The 17,415-nt window shown below is 40.5% G+C and overlaps 1 protein-coding gene across 2 annotated transcripts in view; it reads left to right on the top strand.

Moving 5' to 3' along the window:
• Positions 1-1,745: 1,745 nt before the first annotated feature.
• The window catches only part of VPS50 (VPS50 subunit of EARP/GARPII complex), a 79,442-nt gene continuing 63,772 nt past the window's right edge, over positions 1,746-17,415 (top strand). Inside the window, exons 1-5 of one of the 2 annotated variants that reach the window (XM_085050723.1) lie at positions 1,746-1,894; positions 4,224-4,292; positions 12,375-12,497; positions 13,106-13,177; positions 16,354-16,407. In XM_085050723.1, the coding sequence (XP_084906849.1) occupies positions 1,862-1,894; positions 4,224-4,292; positions 12,375-12,497; positions 13,106-13,177; positions 16,354-16,407 (351 nt within the window). In that variant the 5' untranslated portion in view covers positions 1,746-1,861. Of the gene's footprint in view, positions 1,895-4,223; positions 4,293-5,934; positions 6,061-12,374; positions 12,498-13,105; positions 13,178-16,353; positions 16,408-17,415 lie in introns of those variants that run through there. The other variant, XM_085050724.1, reaches the window with a different exon arrangement.

Consider the following 17,415-nt stretch of genomic DNA (forward strand, 5'->3'; position numbering starts at 1 on the left):
CTGCTTTGTGCAGGAGGTACTGGTTACAAGGAATTGCCTCCCCCTCATTGTGTGCTAGGAGCAGGAGTGCAGCAAGGTGCTAAGCCCTCGTCAGAAGGCATGAACACTTAATTTTTACCTTAGTTAAAGGGAGGTACTTTCCTTAGTTAAAGGAAAGCACCCAGAGGCTTCCAGGTCCAATATAAGAAACACAAGGGTTATTTCAGGTTAACAAAGCAGAATTACAGTGGTCCCACCAGAAATAATATTACAACCCAATATATGTCAGGAGATGAAGAGGCTATTTTGCATATTCCCAAAGGCTTTCTGGGTCCATTGTCCTGCCGCACTAAATGTTGTTGTTTATAACCTGCTGAACCCACTTAACTGGAGGCTAGATATATCAAATTACAACCTTTTACAAAACCTAAGTTAGAAAATTAGTTAGTTTACTTGATTTCACCATGTACTAAAATATTGGTCACAGGTTCTAAGTGAGTTCTAACTGAAATGATGGGAGCTTTTGCATTGGAATAAAGATTGTATGGGCACTTTTAATGCCCCACATGGGCAAAGAAAACAATAATAGAAAAAGGAACAGATTAGCACAGTTAAGTTTTTCAAGTATGTCCTGTCATTTGCAGCATTTTAATATATTCTCTATGTCATTAATATGCTTCAAGTTTTTACACCAACTCACACAAATGTAGCACATGAAAAAAATGAATGGTATTTTTGTCTGTGGAATTGTAGCTTGTGCTAGTTGTTAAATGGCATTTAGACTTAATACAAACCAAACCTCCCTCCTTTTGAATAAAAACAACTCCATTAAAGCAACACTATTTGCAGCACCAACATTCCGAACAGCTGTATTTCTGCAAATTTTAGTTATTTTATTAATAAGAAGCTTAATAATAACTTTGTTATGTGCTAAACTTGTTAGAGGTTTCAACGGAACAATGACACGGTATTCCCAACGTGAGCTAGAAGTAATGAGCTCCTGCTAAAGCAAGCAGGGAGGAACATCTCCCTGGCGCTGCCTTTGTCACCGTGTCGTTCACAAACACCTGCTCTTACCTGAGCAAGCCTCCGACAGCACAGCAGCAGCTGGGGAGCTGAGGAACAACGGGATCAGGAAACACAAGCTGAGCTCACCGAGGTGCACCCTAGAAAGAAAAAAGCCCTGTTTCTACAGATACTCGGGTACTACCATGCCACAGTGCATGAGCTGGTAGTCCTACTGTTGAATGCTGTGGGATAAATTCTTTCTTTTCTTGTGCTGACATAAAGTATATTTTAAAAAGGTATCTGGTGGGTTTTGGTGTGGGGATCAGGTTTTTTTTTTTGTATTTATTATTTAAAGTTTTGTTTTGCTTGGTTGGTTTTTTTTACACAACCAAATAGAGTGACACCAACCTGTTTTGGCGACGCTGAACTACATCCATCATCGCGAACAGGCCAGCCGCGCTTCGTGCGTAACGCCGAAATAACCTGAGACAACCGCGAAATGCTCTGTCTACGAGCGTGTTCTGCTTTGTCTCCATGCACAGAGCCTCCTTCTGTCTTCTCAGGCCACCGCTTCGAAATCTACACGGGCAAAGCCCAATGTTCAGACAGCGCATCCACAGCCCTTCGCCACAGCCAGCCGCAGTCCCCTCAGCCTCCGCTCGGGGCAGCCGCAGCTCAAGGCCCGCCCGGGCTCTGTCCTTCCCGCCGCGCCCTCTGCCGTGCTGCCGGGGCTTGTAGTCGGGCGGGCCGGCGCGGAACTACAGCTCCCAGGGCTCCGCGGGCGGGCGCGGTCAGGTGGCGCCCAACATGGCTCCGCCGTGCCCCGGCGCGCTGCGCGGCCGCTGAGCGCACTCGGGGAGGCGGCGGGGCCATCATGCAGAAGATCAAGTCGCTGATGACCCGCCAGGTGAGCGGCTCTTGTCGGGGGGACGGCGGGGTCCCGCCGCAGCCGTGCCGGGCTCTCCTCGGGGCCGCCGTGCCCGGGCACCCCTCTGCGGGCATCGCCCTGTGCCCTGCCCGGGGAGGGAAGGCTTGGGGCGTGTGAGCTCTGGCTGCACAGCCATCCGCCTTGTTTTTCTCCGTACGCCGAGAAATGGGAGCGTGCGCGGGTGCCAACGCGTAGCTCGTGTCACGACAGGGAAGTCGCTGTTGAAGATGACAGGGCCGGCCTGTGGTACTTTGCTTTTTTGACATATATTTTTGAGCGCTGAGCTGTGGTTCTGTAATATAGCTTTGTCTGGCAGCAAATGCTGTTGGTCCAAAGGCAGGCGAGGCCGTGGAGGTGCCAGAGACATATTTGGGTGGGCACAGAGTGAAGGTGTGCCAGAGCTCTCGGTGCGTCTGTCAGCCCACTGCTGGGTGCCACTCGGACCAGCTGTCTGCAGGATTATGGAGATCTAAGGCTACCTTTGGACCAGTATTTATAAGGTTGAGAGTTTTCAAAGGAGTGTATCAGCAGAATATTCGAGTCGTTCACATATATGAAATACCTCTGAAAATAAGCCTGTTTATCTAAGTGTGTCTAATTGGAGAACTTAAAAACTCACTTGTGTCACCAACTGCATTAGATATTCTAGATAGTTTCAGAAAATGATGGGAAAGTCAGATACTTTTTGGCCCTAAAACTGCCCTCGGAGTTGTGATGCTTATGCAGGAGGCGGGCCTTAAAAATGAGCACTGACATGGAAGTGGAATTGCCAAAATAATATTCTGTTCTCCTTCAGTAGATGGGTACATAATTAGTTTTCAGCTTGACTAAGAGGAGTGCTGGGAAGCCTGCCCAGTGTGGAGATGATGTCTACAAATAATACAACTTAAGCAATTTTCAGTCCTTGGGAAGAATTAGGTTCCATTTACCATTTGGTGAGTGAAACCTTTTATTTCTTTTGGAGATAAGCCACTAGTACTGCATATTTTTGAAAGGACTTAGGGAGGATTTGAGTGAAGTATGAGAAGCTGCAGCAGTTGCTTTGCTTGTTTCTTACCTTGAATTTCTGATGCATAGAAGAGGTGAGTCACTTTTGAGGGTGGCAACTGCAAAGGGAGGATGTTTGAAATTATGTGCAACAAAATCTCAGAATCAAAACCAAAATGGAGAAGTTTTGCATCTTGGGAAGATGAAACAATTGTAAAATGTAATAGTTACCACTGAAGTGATGTACGTGTACGTCAGTTTCAAAGAATAAATACAAACTTTCTCACCATAAACTAACCTAGTACTTGCATAGGTCCTTTTAGAAATACTAGTACCCAGGCCCTGAAAGGGGCTTGGAAAAAATACTGTTAACATCAATCACAAGAGCAGGAGGGAAGTCTGCCTGACACTCGTGGCTCACAGGAACACCCTGATGTCTCAAGGGAACCTGGAGTCAGAACCATATCTGAAACCTGAATTGTTTAATTTCTGCCTAGGGAGCTGGAAGAAATTACACTAAGCAACATGTTCTGTTGTATTGCTTCATGAAATGGTGAGATGCTGGGTCAGGTTGTCAAGGGAACACATCCCTGGATGTGTTCAAGGGTGGACAGAGCCGTGGGCAGCCTGATTTAGTGGAAGGTGTGTCTGCTCATGGCAGGGCTTGGAACTAGATGGCCTTTAGATTCCTTCTAACCCAAACCTTTCTATGAAAATTTGACTGTGTTTGATATTCAACAAACATACATGCTATTTATGTGGCTATATGGGTTTCAAAGATTAATCATTATATAAAGGAGCTAATGTGGATTATGCAAATTTTTCGGTTTAGTTATGCATAGGGAAAGCCAGTCCTAGTAGTGGAATATGGTAAGTAGAAAAATGTGCCATCATGCAAAAATAATCTTGCTACAGAGTAGGTGGCACCTAACTTGAATTCAATTATTTGATTCCATTAAACCATTAAGTTAGTGGAACAAAGTATGCTATGTTTTTTGGACACATGCTCATTCTAAAATTTAAAATAACATCTGGACATTGAGAGGAGCATGTGAGTGAATTTGATAAAGAAAATGGTAGTGAACTGTACTGAAAAGGTACATGTTGCAGGATAAAGTTGGATATGCTTACATGTTTGAGGAGTATAATTTACATACCAATGGTTTTGCTTAAATGTTTCTAGAATGATGTCTTAGCCTTCCAGCTGCATGTCAGCGTATTTATTAAGGGACCTGTAGATAGCTATTCTACATCAGGTAAGAATAGATTGTAAGATACATAAAGGAATCAAACTTAATTGATTATTAAAATTCTTTTAAAGGGTCTAAGAAGTCCTCAGGAGAGTGTTAATGACCTCAGTCCTATTGAAAGCTTTCGGATTCCTACTAAGGTATGATACAACGTCCCTCCCCTCCCATTCTCTTTGTTTTTAGTTTTTCGTTTTTCATTTTATAGTTAAATGACACTTAATTGTATCCTTTTTGTCTTTTCTTAACACCAGGTTTGCTGTCATTCTTTTTTCAGAGTTTTAGTTCTTGCTAAAAATGTTTTAGAGCATTTTTAGGACCCAATTAAAGCTGTGAAACAAATCAGTTCACCAACTCAGAATGAACTTGCCTGAAAATTTGTTTCTTGAAATTTTCAGTTGTCACTGGATGCTGAACTTAATATTATTTAGGTCTCTTGCTGGAGTGAATTAAAAAAAAAAAGAAGGAAAAATAAAAATGCCTTTTTTAGTTTTACTTTGGAAAATAGATGATGTATGGGTAGACTATATAGTACTTAATATTTAGCCTCTTCATGGTTTTGGTGCTATATTTTGTAATTTCATGGTTTTAGTCTTCAGCATGTATAATTAACTTAATGTTCTGCCTTAAAAGTTATATCTTTATAATAACAATTGTTTTTGGCATTTTTTGGGTCTCAATATGTAAATGATGCCAGCTCACATCATCTCACAAATCATGCTGAATAATCTGTGAGGGAACAATTGTCACAATATTTGACAGTTCCTTATACCCTGTTGATCTGAGCAGAGGATTCACAAGACTTCTGTGGTTGTCACTTATTTTCTACGAATTTGGACTTTGCCTTTAACCAATAAATTACTGACTTGAAATTACTTACTTGAAATTTACAATAGTTAAAAAATTAAACCAAAAGACCCCTTGTGTTTCTTTGCCTGTATATAAGTACTGTGTAATATGTTGCTTGTGCTGAGGCAGATCAGAAAATTAGCATTACTGTATATTTAAAAAAATCAAGTAAGAGTCTCTGAATTGGTACGTGATACTTCTTTAAACAGTGGCCAATACATTGATATCAAAGAGCAAAAGTATTCAGTTGCAGCAATGTTGAAAAAACTGTCACATGTCCCTGGCTCAGATTCCACAATCGCAGACTCCTGCCACTGCCTGAGCATCCAGTTTCAAACTGTCTTTTCTGCCAAGTTGGTTCTCCAGGTAAAAGTAGATGTAGGGTGTCTTGGCTGGATTTTCATTCTGTAATGGTTTGATGTTATGTGTCTGGTAAGTCTACACTGTGTATCAATAACTGTTTTTATTTATATCTTGAATCATGAAAGTATCAAGCTGTTTTGATGACAGAATGGTTATGATGCTGCACTTTCATCATCACACTTCCACATTCAAATTGGTATCTCCAGATTGATTTAGGGCAAGTGTTACTGAAAGCTTCAAAAGCTGCGTTAAAGCATACAGAATGAAAGGCTGCAGGGCCAGCATGAATTGGGGCCAGCATGAATTTCTGGTAGAAACACAAGCCATTGGTTAACCAATGCTAACCCTAAGTACAAACCCATGGTTTTTGAGATGAGGGACTCTCACACTAGTTTGGACGTCAAATGGGAAATACGGAGGACAGAAAGAATATGCTGACATTGCGTCCCCTGGGGGAAAAACCAGCAAAATTCTTTTGGGTCTTGATATTTGAAAGTCATTGATTTGCTGACTGTTTGCTAACTGGCCAGCATATTGAAGAGATTACTATACTCCTCAATTTTTTTTTTTAAGGCAATGAAATTGTTTGGCATTTGGATATTTTAGTGAGTACCTGTGTGTATTCACTCATGTTAACTGGTACTCCAGTAAGTTCTGCAACTATCTTGAAAAATTTCAATTTTGTGCAATCATATGAAGGTGAATCACGAGCAAACTTGCTTTACTTGTTGTAATAGAGACTCATGCAGCCAACTTAATCACACAGGGAAGTATCACAGTAGGAAGTAAGTGTGTACTAGTTTGAGTCTGTGATGAAGTCTATAGAGAAACCAAAGCTGAATTGCAAGGTGGGATATAACAGGTTGCCCAGAGAAGCTGTGGATGCCCCATCTCTGGCAATGTTCAAGGCCAGGTTGAATGGAGCTCTGAGCAGCCTTGCCTATTGAAAGGTGTCCATGTCAGGGCGGTTGGAACTAGATGATCTTTAAGGTCCCTTCCAAACCAAACTATTCTATGATGATTCTAAGATTATTCTATGCTATCTAGAAGAGAAAGTTGTCTGTAGAAGGACATAATATCTTTTTTGACTGAGCTACCTTACTTCATTGGTGTACTCTGATTGCCTGGGGAAACTGTAATTCTTTTTGAACCATTCTCTCATTGTCAGCTTTGTTGTTTCCCAAGCTGACAACAGTTTTGTTTAGCAGATTCTGTCACAAAAGGCTGACACAGGTATTTTGCATGCTTGAATTCAAGTGTGTGGGGTTAATGGTGAGTTGACTTAGACTATGTTTATTTTGATGATAACCAGCTCATATGCAATATACAAATATTATTTGACTTCGTAGCTTTTCATGGTAAGCAACACTGAACTTTTAGTTTTTTAATGCTTTTCCTATAGATATATAAGTGTGGTTTTGTTAGTTTCTGTGGGTTTCTATTTCCCCAGCAGTACCTGAGTGCTTTCCAGGAGCACATTAAGTGGTAGTGTGGATAAGATGTCCTCTGTGAATGAGCTTTGTTGTTCTCTCCATCAGGAGAGTTGTTTTCAAAGTTTAATGTTTGTTTTGGTAGAGTGAGGGCTTTTTAATTAGTACTCTTTGTACACATTGAAGAAGGAAAGATTAAAAGAAGGTTCTGGGCATTTTGTATGAAAGATAGGGAATACCACAAACTTCTGTGGTACTGCCTTCCCTAGTTGGGGAAGGGGGAGGGAGAGGCAGGGGAGAAAAGCAAAGTAAGTTTATAGATATAGTTATACATTATATTCATTAAATGTTATATAAAATATGTATAGATATATTGTTATATAAAATATATATAGTTATATAAAATCTATTGTTATATGGAATATATATTGTTTTATTATAGTATAGTACAATATATTGTAATAGCTACATTAGATTAGATACTAGGAAAAGGTTCTTTACCCAGAGCATGGTTGGGCACTGGCACAGGCTCCCCAGAGAAGTGGTCACAGCACCACGCCTGAAGAGTTTGGGAAGTATGTGGACAATGCTCTCAGGCACAGGGTATGACTTTTGGGGATGGTCCTGTGAAGGTCCAGGAGTTGGACTTGATGATCTCTTTGTGGGTCCCTTCAAACTCAGTATATTCTACGCCAGGGAAAGTTTAGACTAGAGATTAGAAAAAAATTCATCACGGAAAGAGTGGTTCAGCATTGGAATGGTCTGCCCAGGGAGGTGGTGGAGTCACCATCCCTGGAGGTGTTTAAAAAAAGACTTTATGACGCACTCAGTGCCATGGTTTAGCTGATAAAGTGTTGTTAGGTCACAGGTTGGACTTGATGATCTCAAAGGTCTCAATCTACTTTTTTCTGTGATTCTGTGATTCTAAGATATATATAATCTATAAATATATCTTTGTATATAGATAAAATTAAAATATTTCATTTGCATAAATGTATATAGATACCAATATAAATGCTTTACTACTTCTTTTCTTTCACAGTGGCACAATGTTGCAGTATACCCGCTGATTGAATCTGTTGGGCATGGCCCTCATCCTGGAGTTTAGGATTAGTTTTAAGACAGGTGTTACCCATGTTCAGAATAGAGGTATATAAATCAGCAGCATATTCATTGGTGTGTTTTTGGCTCGTGTCAGACAGGTAGGCTGTGTTCAAATGAGTATAGCACAGACTCGGCCCCTGGCACTCTCTGGATAGAAGTGCATAGGCTGTTGCCGAACTTCAGCTTTTAACTAGATTAGAAACTGTTTAGAATTATTTTTTTCTCTGAGTAGTATCAGTTAACTTTTTTCAATGTCTTCACTTCCCAGTCTTTTAGGTGATAGTGACTGGAATGCAGAAAGTGTTTGCCTCCGCTCCTTACCAGTAATGCTTCATTCAACAGAGCAGTATTGGTTTTGCTGCTACAGGCAACATAGCATACAAGAAGAGTAGGAGTGTGACGCACTGGGAAATAGCTGGGTAGACATCTAAAACTTGCTGAACTGCATTTTGGATGAGTCTGCAATGAGATGACTCTTCTGAAATACATTTCAAGGAATTGCCACAGGCTTCTAGACTGCAAACTCCTATTTCCATAGCACAGGAAGACAAAATGATGTGAGAAATGTGTAGATGCAAGCACTGTGTTTTATTTAGCAATGGCTTCTTCGAATATACAAAGCTATCAGACTTCTTTTTCCTGCTTTCTTTTCCTTCCCAGAAGCTGTCTTTCACTGGTCTGTTTAGGTGGTATTACGAGAGAGACCTGCTGCCAAGTGTTGCACTAATGGTAACCTGACAGGATATATTGTCTTTCCATGAAAGTATGATCCCAAAGTAATAGGAAAAAAAAAAGAACAATTGGCACCGCATGTGATACAAGTTTTAGGTAGGGGGTAAAGCCTCTTGCTGAGTAAAACTGGAAAAATGAGTAGCCTGTGAACTGGTATCCTAAAGCGCTGTGTTGGTCCATTATTGCTTGGAGAGTTCTACTGCTGAAGGTGTGTATTAACCTCGACAGGTGGATTGAAGTGAATACTGGGGAATCTGCCTTGCCAATATACTGCTCTTACTGACCTTCTGTGTATCTAATTGATTCAGTTTAGCAATGACAAAGTTCTCTGAAAGGTTATCATCATGCGATTCCCCCTGCCACAATTTTTATAGGTTTTTCCATTCAGAATAGCACTTGGTGTTGCTGAATTAACAGAAAATGTAAAATGTTAAAGTTCTTCAAGTGCTGACCTTTTTTTTTTTTTTTTTTACAGCAGATACATAGATGGGTTTTGAGGTAGAAAAATACCTTGAGGGATTTAATAGAGCCCCTCTCTTTCCTTCTGCAAAGTGTGTGAGCATAAACTCTACAGAGCTAAACCGGACCTTCGCCAAAACCCCTGAAACTATGAGCTTATTTGTACATAGTAAAATTGTTTTTGTGTATCTGATTGAAAGGATGAGGAAAATGGAATATCTGCAAATAAACTTTAGCTAGGGATGGTTGCCTCCTGCAGAGGTGAGTGAATAAATTGGCCTTCACCATGTTTGTTACTTGAAACTTACTGGAGCGTGATGTGCTGAAAGCTGCAGTTTGCCATGACAAAAACTCTGGTGTCAGATAATATATTTTATTGTGGGAGCTAAAGTTTATCCTGGAGAGTTGTTCTAACTAGACTGCTCTTCTAGAAAAAAATGAACAAGGTAAAGAAAAACCTTGTAATTTAATAAATATTTTCCTGGGTAGTGTTTTGGCAAGAAACACTGAGATGAATGCTCTTTCTGAGACAGGATAAAATGGTTTCTTAGCAATTTTCCTAGTCACTTTGACATCAAATCCAGAATATATGTCCAAGATGGCTTTCTTAATGCATCTTTAACAGATGTAAATCACCATTGACCTATGGCATTGAGATATTATTTCACCAATATGACAAGGTATCAGTAGTCCAGAATTTCAAATGATCCTAAGCATTTCTTCTTTGGTTAGTTTTTCGTCTTTTTGTCTTTCAGGAAACAGCCATGCAGGAACTTTTAGACAAATATCTGATGATAAATTCAGTTATTCCATTTGCAGTGGTTCAGTGGACCCTGTTGCCTGTCCCGGATAATTTTTAATTTTACTTTCATATAGGTAGAACTCAATGTGTACTGCAAGATGTGAAGCTGATTTATAGAGGGATGTACAGTACAAAGCTACCATTTTTTAAGCAGTCCAGAGTGAATTTTTTTTATGTTTGTTTTAAAGGACAGGAATGCATATAGTTAGATAATAGCTTCATTGCTTTTTAAATTAAATAAATGCAAGAGCAATTGAATTTGAATGTGTTTGTCCTCTGCCAGTCCATGAACCCTCATGGGATGGAAACCCATAGATTGAAAAATTGAAATAGACTCTAAGGGGACTATTTTTCAAAAATCTTTTTTGCTCTCGTCCCTAGCCAGCCCTCGTCTCCTCTGTTTTTCATGGTCATACTGAAATGTGAGGCGGAAGGGTGTCACTGCTGGTGAACTGGGTGGCTGGGGCTGACGGCACAGTCCTGCCTGCCTACAGTCCTGTCTGTCTCTTTGGTCCCGCTGTGGAGCTGCAGCCTCTTCCCTGCCAACTCCTGCGAACTTGCGTTGGCACCTTCAGTGGCACGGAGCTGACCCAGCCTCAGCCTCTGTCAGCAACGCCGTGTTGATGCTCTGGCGCTGGGGACGTGTGCTCGCTGAGAGCAGGACCACATCCCAACGCGCCTTTGAAGAGCTTGGCTAAAGAATGGCATCAGTTCCCCTTGATATTGTTATTTATTGTTGTTATAGATCTAGTTATTGAGGTATGTAACGACACAACTATATTATTTCCTTGTTTCTCTCGGTCTGTCGGTGCAGTCCCTCTGGCTGGCGGTGGCTTGCTGCGTTCACCTGCGCTGGTGGCATCAGGCGTTTCAGACAGAGATCGGAGGCGCCTGGGGGCTCCAGGGGGGGGGAGAAGGTGGCTGCTCAGGGCTTTTCTCCGGTTCCCCGCTGCCTCCTCGATGGCTTTTCTCCTCTTCCCGCTGCCCCGCGGCGGCTCGGCGCCTCCCGGCTGCGGCCCGCCCGCTGCCCACGGGGGGGCGCCCGAGCAGCGCCGCGGCAGCGCCTGTGGCCAGGCCTCTCCTTTCGCCTTGCCAGTGGCGCTCGGGAACGCCAAATACGCTTCAAACCCGTTTTTCTCTCCATCACAGCCATTGCTTTTTATTTCCCCGCCGCCCCACCTTTTTCGTTTTTTCCCTCCGCGCTCCCCCCCCCCCCTTTTTTTGTTCTCTCCGGGAGGGGTATTTCAGGGGAGCAGCGGCTCCTGATGCTCGTTCAAACCCTCCACTTGTGACCTCCTGGCTGCCTAACTGCGTAGAGAAACAGCACCTTGCTGTGTATTGTAAGCGTCACTTTGCCTCGGAACATGTACACGTTGACCTTATCTCAGCTGACGTGCAAAATAAGCAAGTTAGTGGTGGTTCAGTCAATTAATCTAGAATCTGATGCCACTAGCTGGTGAAATAAGCCCTTGAGCTCTCTGTGATGAAAACACCAGTGCCTTGCCTCACTGTACAATTCAGCACTGCTGGGAGGCTTGGGGTCATCATGGGACTCTTCAGTCTGCTGGATCACTTCACCAGGGTTTAATTTCATTAGCAAGCAATTTGATCCATTTCATCTTTATTTTTGATGATGGAATATTCTAACACTTCTCCCTTTTGAGTCTCTGAGAAAGGATTTTTCATTCTTTTTGAGGAAACAACATCCAGGAGAGGGCCAGTATGAGTTGCAATGTCTAGTGCAGCAGGGGAGGAGGAGGTTCAGGCTGAATCCTTGGTTTGCTTCAACCACTGGAAGCATCTGGGTTGTCGGGGAGACCTTCCAGAGGAGATCGTGACAGCAAGGAGGGAGAGGCTTATCTCCTGAATATTAGCTTTCAGAAAGCCTAGAGCACATCTCTGTGTAGACCACTGTGCTAAAGTCTGAGAGCTGTTAATCTTTTGCAAAGAAGGCAGATCTGTTCTGGTTTTACCTGTAGAAATTCAAGTTTTTAATGGCATGACTTTTATTTCAGTGAATTGTGAGGGCTGAATTGAAAAGTTATGCATTTGTAGTGACACTACCCGACATTTACGAAAAGGGTTTGTCTGATTTTAAAAATTCAGGTTTTATTCATTTTGTTTTTGCAATTCTTTTCTCCTTCTGGAAATAGCCCGTCAGTTTACTTTTCGTTTATTACGAGAATTTTTAAAGTTAAGGGGGAAAAAAATGTGGGCTCAATGTGCACTTGGTGCCAGAAATGTGTTGATGAAGAAGTGTTTAAGTGGGCTGCAACGTTGAAGTCTACACTATGTTTTTTGAAAAGTTTTAAATGTCTTGCTCTCCCTAATGGGATGTACAAGCCATAGTGTAATGATCTTCCTGTTTTTTGCCATTGCTTCTCATGCTAATGTTGTAAGTGGCTTTTGAAAGACATTTGTTTGGTTAAAACATTCTTGCTAGGATATGTTATTACATTATGGAAATTCTTTTTTGTTTTGTGCAGGAGGAGCTCAGAGAACTACATGAAGAACCAACTGATCCTCAGGCACAACAGGAAATAATTAACAGCATTGAAGAAGTTTATTTTTCCAGTGACTCCTTTGATATTGTGAAGTATGAGTTAGAGGTAAGCTGTTGTTTTAAAAGAAAAAATGGTAGCTTAACAAAAAATGAAGACCAAAAGTATCCTTGTTTTAATGAGCTGTTTTTTGTTTTGTTTCTTAGTTTGCATTAACACAACACTGTATTCTCTTACATCAACTTGCAGTTGTGTGGGGCTTCTAGCATAGAATATTGGTGTATATATATAGAGTATGTAGTCTCTTCTTTTAATGTGGTAGAATTAATATCAGATGTGTTTATAGGCGCTTCATAATTTCAACTACAGTGAAAAGGTCAAGGTAGCTGAGGAAAAAAATCTGTTCTATATTTTGTGTGTATTTTAGCAAACTGACTGAAACGATTTCTGTTATTGAGTAGTTGTGTGTATACATATGACATAAAGTGACTTTGAGGTTATTATAGTATTATGTGAGGCAATTATGATCATAAGTTGTATATGTCAACACTAATTGATTTCAGTACCCATCATTTGAAAAAATTGATTAATTCTACAAATTAGATTGCAGAAGCCACAAGAATCTTTCCTTAATGAAACTGATTGCCTAGCTAATACTATGTGTGAGTCAACATTCTTTAATTTCTCACTGATTTTAATTTATTGTTTAAATGCAGAGGCTTCCTCCAGTACTTAGTCTTCAAGAACTGGAAGAGTACAGAGACAAACTAAAACAACAGCAAGCTGCTGTAAGTAATGTTTTTTCCTCTGTGCCCTCACACTATTTGTTGTCTTATCTTTAAGTCTAGCAAGGAGTGTAACTGAAAAAGTTTTCAGTTACTTAAGTTTTCATTTCTTAAACACATGCGATATGAAGTATTTTTTTAAATATTACTGTTGTGTGTCTTGATAGTGGAAAGTCACTAAATCATATAATTATATGAAATCATGGAAGTAAATTTTACTAATAAGTATTGTAACAAGTAGCAAATGTGCTAACTATTTTTTCAGAAACTTGACTTTTTGGATGTTTATCTTGTAACGTTCAATGTGGTGCTGAACAATGCAGAAGTATCTCTTTGAGGGGTTTCTGGCAATGTAAGACATCAAATGTTTTAAAAAACTCTTTCCTTGAAGGTGCTATTTTCTCTTATTTTTCATTTGCCAGTGTGTTAATTGTTCACAAGGGTTTTTAGTGAACACGGATACACAATTATGAGGTAATAAACTAAATGACATGTAATGAATAGTAACTATGAGGAATGAGGGGAAATAGGAATTGAAGCTTTTGAAAGATGCTTGTTACATTGCAGACTTTAAAATTTTCTGTTAATACATTAATTGTTCTTGCATTGCTCTTTTGAGATGAAAAATATGGTACAGGAAATAAATCTGTTAACTGTGGCATTTGGAGAGTATCTGCAAGTAAAACAGAAGTAATAATCCTAATTCATGTCTTTAAATAAATGAAATGTATAAGAGAATGTTGCATTGTTAGCAATATATAGACAGCGAGTGCCTTATGCCTTAGACTGCTTTCCCCATAATATATCTATGAATTTTTGTGGAAGATTAGTGAGAATTTGAGGAAATGAATATTCCATGTTTCTGAACAAGATGTATAAGGAAAGAAGTTGGAAGTGAGTGAGAGGTAATTGGTATTTTGTGTGTTTGGTGGTGGTGTTTTTTTCAGTTTAAGAGGACATCTGGTGGTGACCTTGTTTTGCAAGGAAGTGCTCTCAAGACTGAGACAACTTCATTGAGATGCTGCATAATCCTAATATGTGTTATCAATGCCTTGGTCATTTCTTCTTGCAGAATGGGAACTGGCTGCAGCTAGCGTAGTAGTTTCAGGGTGTGGCTGCCACTGAAACATTTGAACTGGAATTTGAACTGCAATTCAGGCTTCCAAGACTTAGCACACCACAATTGCATGGAAGATGCTAAAAGTGGTGTGACAATTTGGAAACGAATGAAGTAACTAGGGATAATATTGCTCATCTGAAAGAGTATCTGAAAGAATACTTTGGAAGCTCAGGAAGAAAAGCTATGTCACTAAGTTATGGGCAAGTCAAAAAAGGTGCCTGTGGCAGGTGCTTGATAGGGTTGAGCCAAGGGTAATTGAGGACTTGCAAAACAAAAAGACTGTAAAAACTGGAAATTAAATGTATCTTTTATTCATGTGTACTGTGTGAACATTGCTTAACAGTGAAGAATCAAAATGTTAGGTTTGCAGTAGAGCAATGAACAACTAGCTGGTATATCCATGTCCTAAAATTTTTTACAGGTACAGGACTAGAATGAAGAATATGTTGAAAAAAAGAAGGTGAAAATTTCACAGTGCATAGACTGCAGAGTGAACAGAAATTGCTTTGTGGTTCTAGCCCACTTTTGATATGGAAAGAGGAAGCATAGCTGGATATATGCCCCATGTCCAGATTGCCAGCTGATGACATTAGAATACATTGGAGACCATTTATGTGCAAGTGCTGTTCCAGGGATGGGAATTGAGCTGGTGGAGCCCATATAAGTTTGTTACAAGAATGCTGACTGAAGATCCCAACTTTGTGATATTTTTGACTAAGCAGTCAAGTTTAGAAACACTTCTTTGTTTCTCTTTGCCGATAGTGCATTGTGGGCTGGCTGTCATAGTCAGTTTTATTTTATTTTGTTTTCATTCCTGGGAGTATTGTTCCCCCAAAAGAATATAGAGCAATACCAGTAATTTCTTTGTCATGTTTGAAACAGTTTCTTCAAAAATATTTTTAGTCCCTGCTGAAAAACAAAACCAAATTTGCTATTCTCACGCTTGCATTTATAAGACTGTTAGTGCTGGATTTCTTTTTGAGTTTCTGTGTTTGTACACAAGAGATTGATTAAGATAGCAATGCCTATTTTTAAAATTCAATGCAGACAGCAGCTCTCAGGAGCATTTTACTTAGAATTCTACTCAGAGCAATGGAGAAGGTTTTAAAATGTCATGGTTTGACTCTAGATGGCAATGAAGTATCATGCAGCCTCTCACTCACTTTACCACCAGTGGGGTGCAGGGGAGACTAAAAGTGAAAAAGCTCATAGGTTGAGATAAAGGTAGATAATGCAAAAGAAATAGCTAAAACATAGGTAAAGCAAAAGTAAGGGAAGCAAAACAAGGATTTAATTCACTGCTTTCCATGGGCAGACAGGTGTTCAGCCATCTCCTGGAAAGCAGGGCTCTGTCATGTGTAGCAGTTATTTGTGAAGACAAATGTCATCACTCTGAGCATCCTTCCTTCTTCTTCTCCCCCCAGCTGTATATACTGAGCATGACACCAAATGGTTGGGATATCCCTTGGGTCAGTTGGGGTCAGCTGCCTCAGATATGTCCCCTTTCAACAGTTTGTGCACCCCCAGCCCATTTGCTGGTGAGGTGGTTTGAGTAGAAAAGGCCTTGATTCTCTGCAGGTACTGCTCAACTAAAACATCTCTGTGTTATCAAAACTGGTTTCAGCCCAAGTCTCCACAGCTACTGTGGAGAAAATTGATTTCCCCATCCCAAGCCAGCTCACCAAGCTGTATGGTTAACTTAAATTTGTACTCCAGCAATAGCATGAGTAGAATGTAAACACTTGCAGTGTCCCAAATAATTTCTATTTGCTATTCTAGCACGTTCCTTAACAAGCAGAGAGTTAAGTAAGTAGTCTAAAAGTGCCCACTAATCCCTACACAGAATTGTGAACATTTTTCTTACCTTGGTTCTAAGGAAAGCTGATCATAATTTTTATGATTTTGTTTTTATGTTGTTGTGGAATATTTATTGAGAAATTTGAAAAATGCAGAACTAAATGATAGAGAATCACAAGCTTGTAGAACTTTATGGGTAGTATGGGGATGGCCTACTTAATTGAGATTGCTGTGTATGACATGGAGTGTTCTTCTTTTTAAGGTATCTAAGAAAGTTGCAGATTTAATCCTTGAAAAACAGCCTGCATATGTTGAGGTAAGACAACTAACAGTTACTTTTGGAGAAAAAACTGCTCAGTTTTGTGCTGTTGTAATACTGCAGTTGTGTTGTCACACTAATTTGTAGTAGGAATGCTAGCTGGTTGAAACCAGCTATTTATGTATGCTAAACCTCTGTCTCTATTGCAAAAACCAAGGGTATATTATGTTGAAAGTCCTTAAGATGATAAAGATTTTGGCATATGGTCATTTTAAGAAGGCTTTCTGAAGACATGAATTCACAGGCTTGGCTAATAACCTCTAATGGACTTGTAACAGGAGCTGCTTTAGTGCCTGTGTTTAGGAGTGGTTTCGTATCTTCTTCCATGAGAGAAAGCAGCAGTGACTTTTCTTAAGATCACTTAACTGCCACTAATCTCAGGCAGTTGTGAAAATCACAGAATGTGTTGTGTTGGAAGAGACCCACTAGGATCATTGAGTCCAACTCCTGGCCATGAACAGAACTGTCCCCAAGAGTCACACCATGTGCCCAGGAGTATTGTCCAAATGCTTCTTGAACTCTGTCAGGCTTAGTGCAGTGACTGTTTCTCTGGGGAGTTGTTCCAGTGCCCAGCCACTCTCTGGGTGAAGAACGTTTTAATAATATCCAACTTAAACCTCCCCTGATACAATTTCAGTCCATTCTCTTGGGTCCTATCACTGTCACCACAGAGAAGAGATCAGTGTCTGCTCCCCTTGCTTCTCCTTCATGATGAAGTTGTAACTGCAATGAAGTCTCTCCTCAGTTTCCTCCAGGCTGAAGAGGCCAAGTGACCTGAGGCACTCCTCATATGGCTTCCTCACAAAGCCTTTTACCATATTTGTAGCCCTCCCTTGGACAATCTCTTAATAGCTTAATGTTTTTCTTATATTGTGGTGCCCAAAACTGCACACAGGACTCGAGGTGAGGCTGCCCTACTGCAGAGCAGAGCAGGACAAACTCCTCCTTTACCCAGCCAGTGATGCTTTGCCTGATGCCCCCCAGGACAGGGTTGGCCCTCCTGGC

Source organism: Lichenostomus cassidix, chromosome 2 (assembly GCF_008360975.1).
Source record: "Lichenostomus cassidix isolate B80296 chromosome 2, HeHo_3.0, whole genome shotgun sequence".
Lineage (NCBI taxonomy): Eukaryota > Metazoa > Chordata > Aves > Passeriformes > Meliphagidae > Lichenostomus > Lichenostomus cassidix.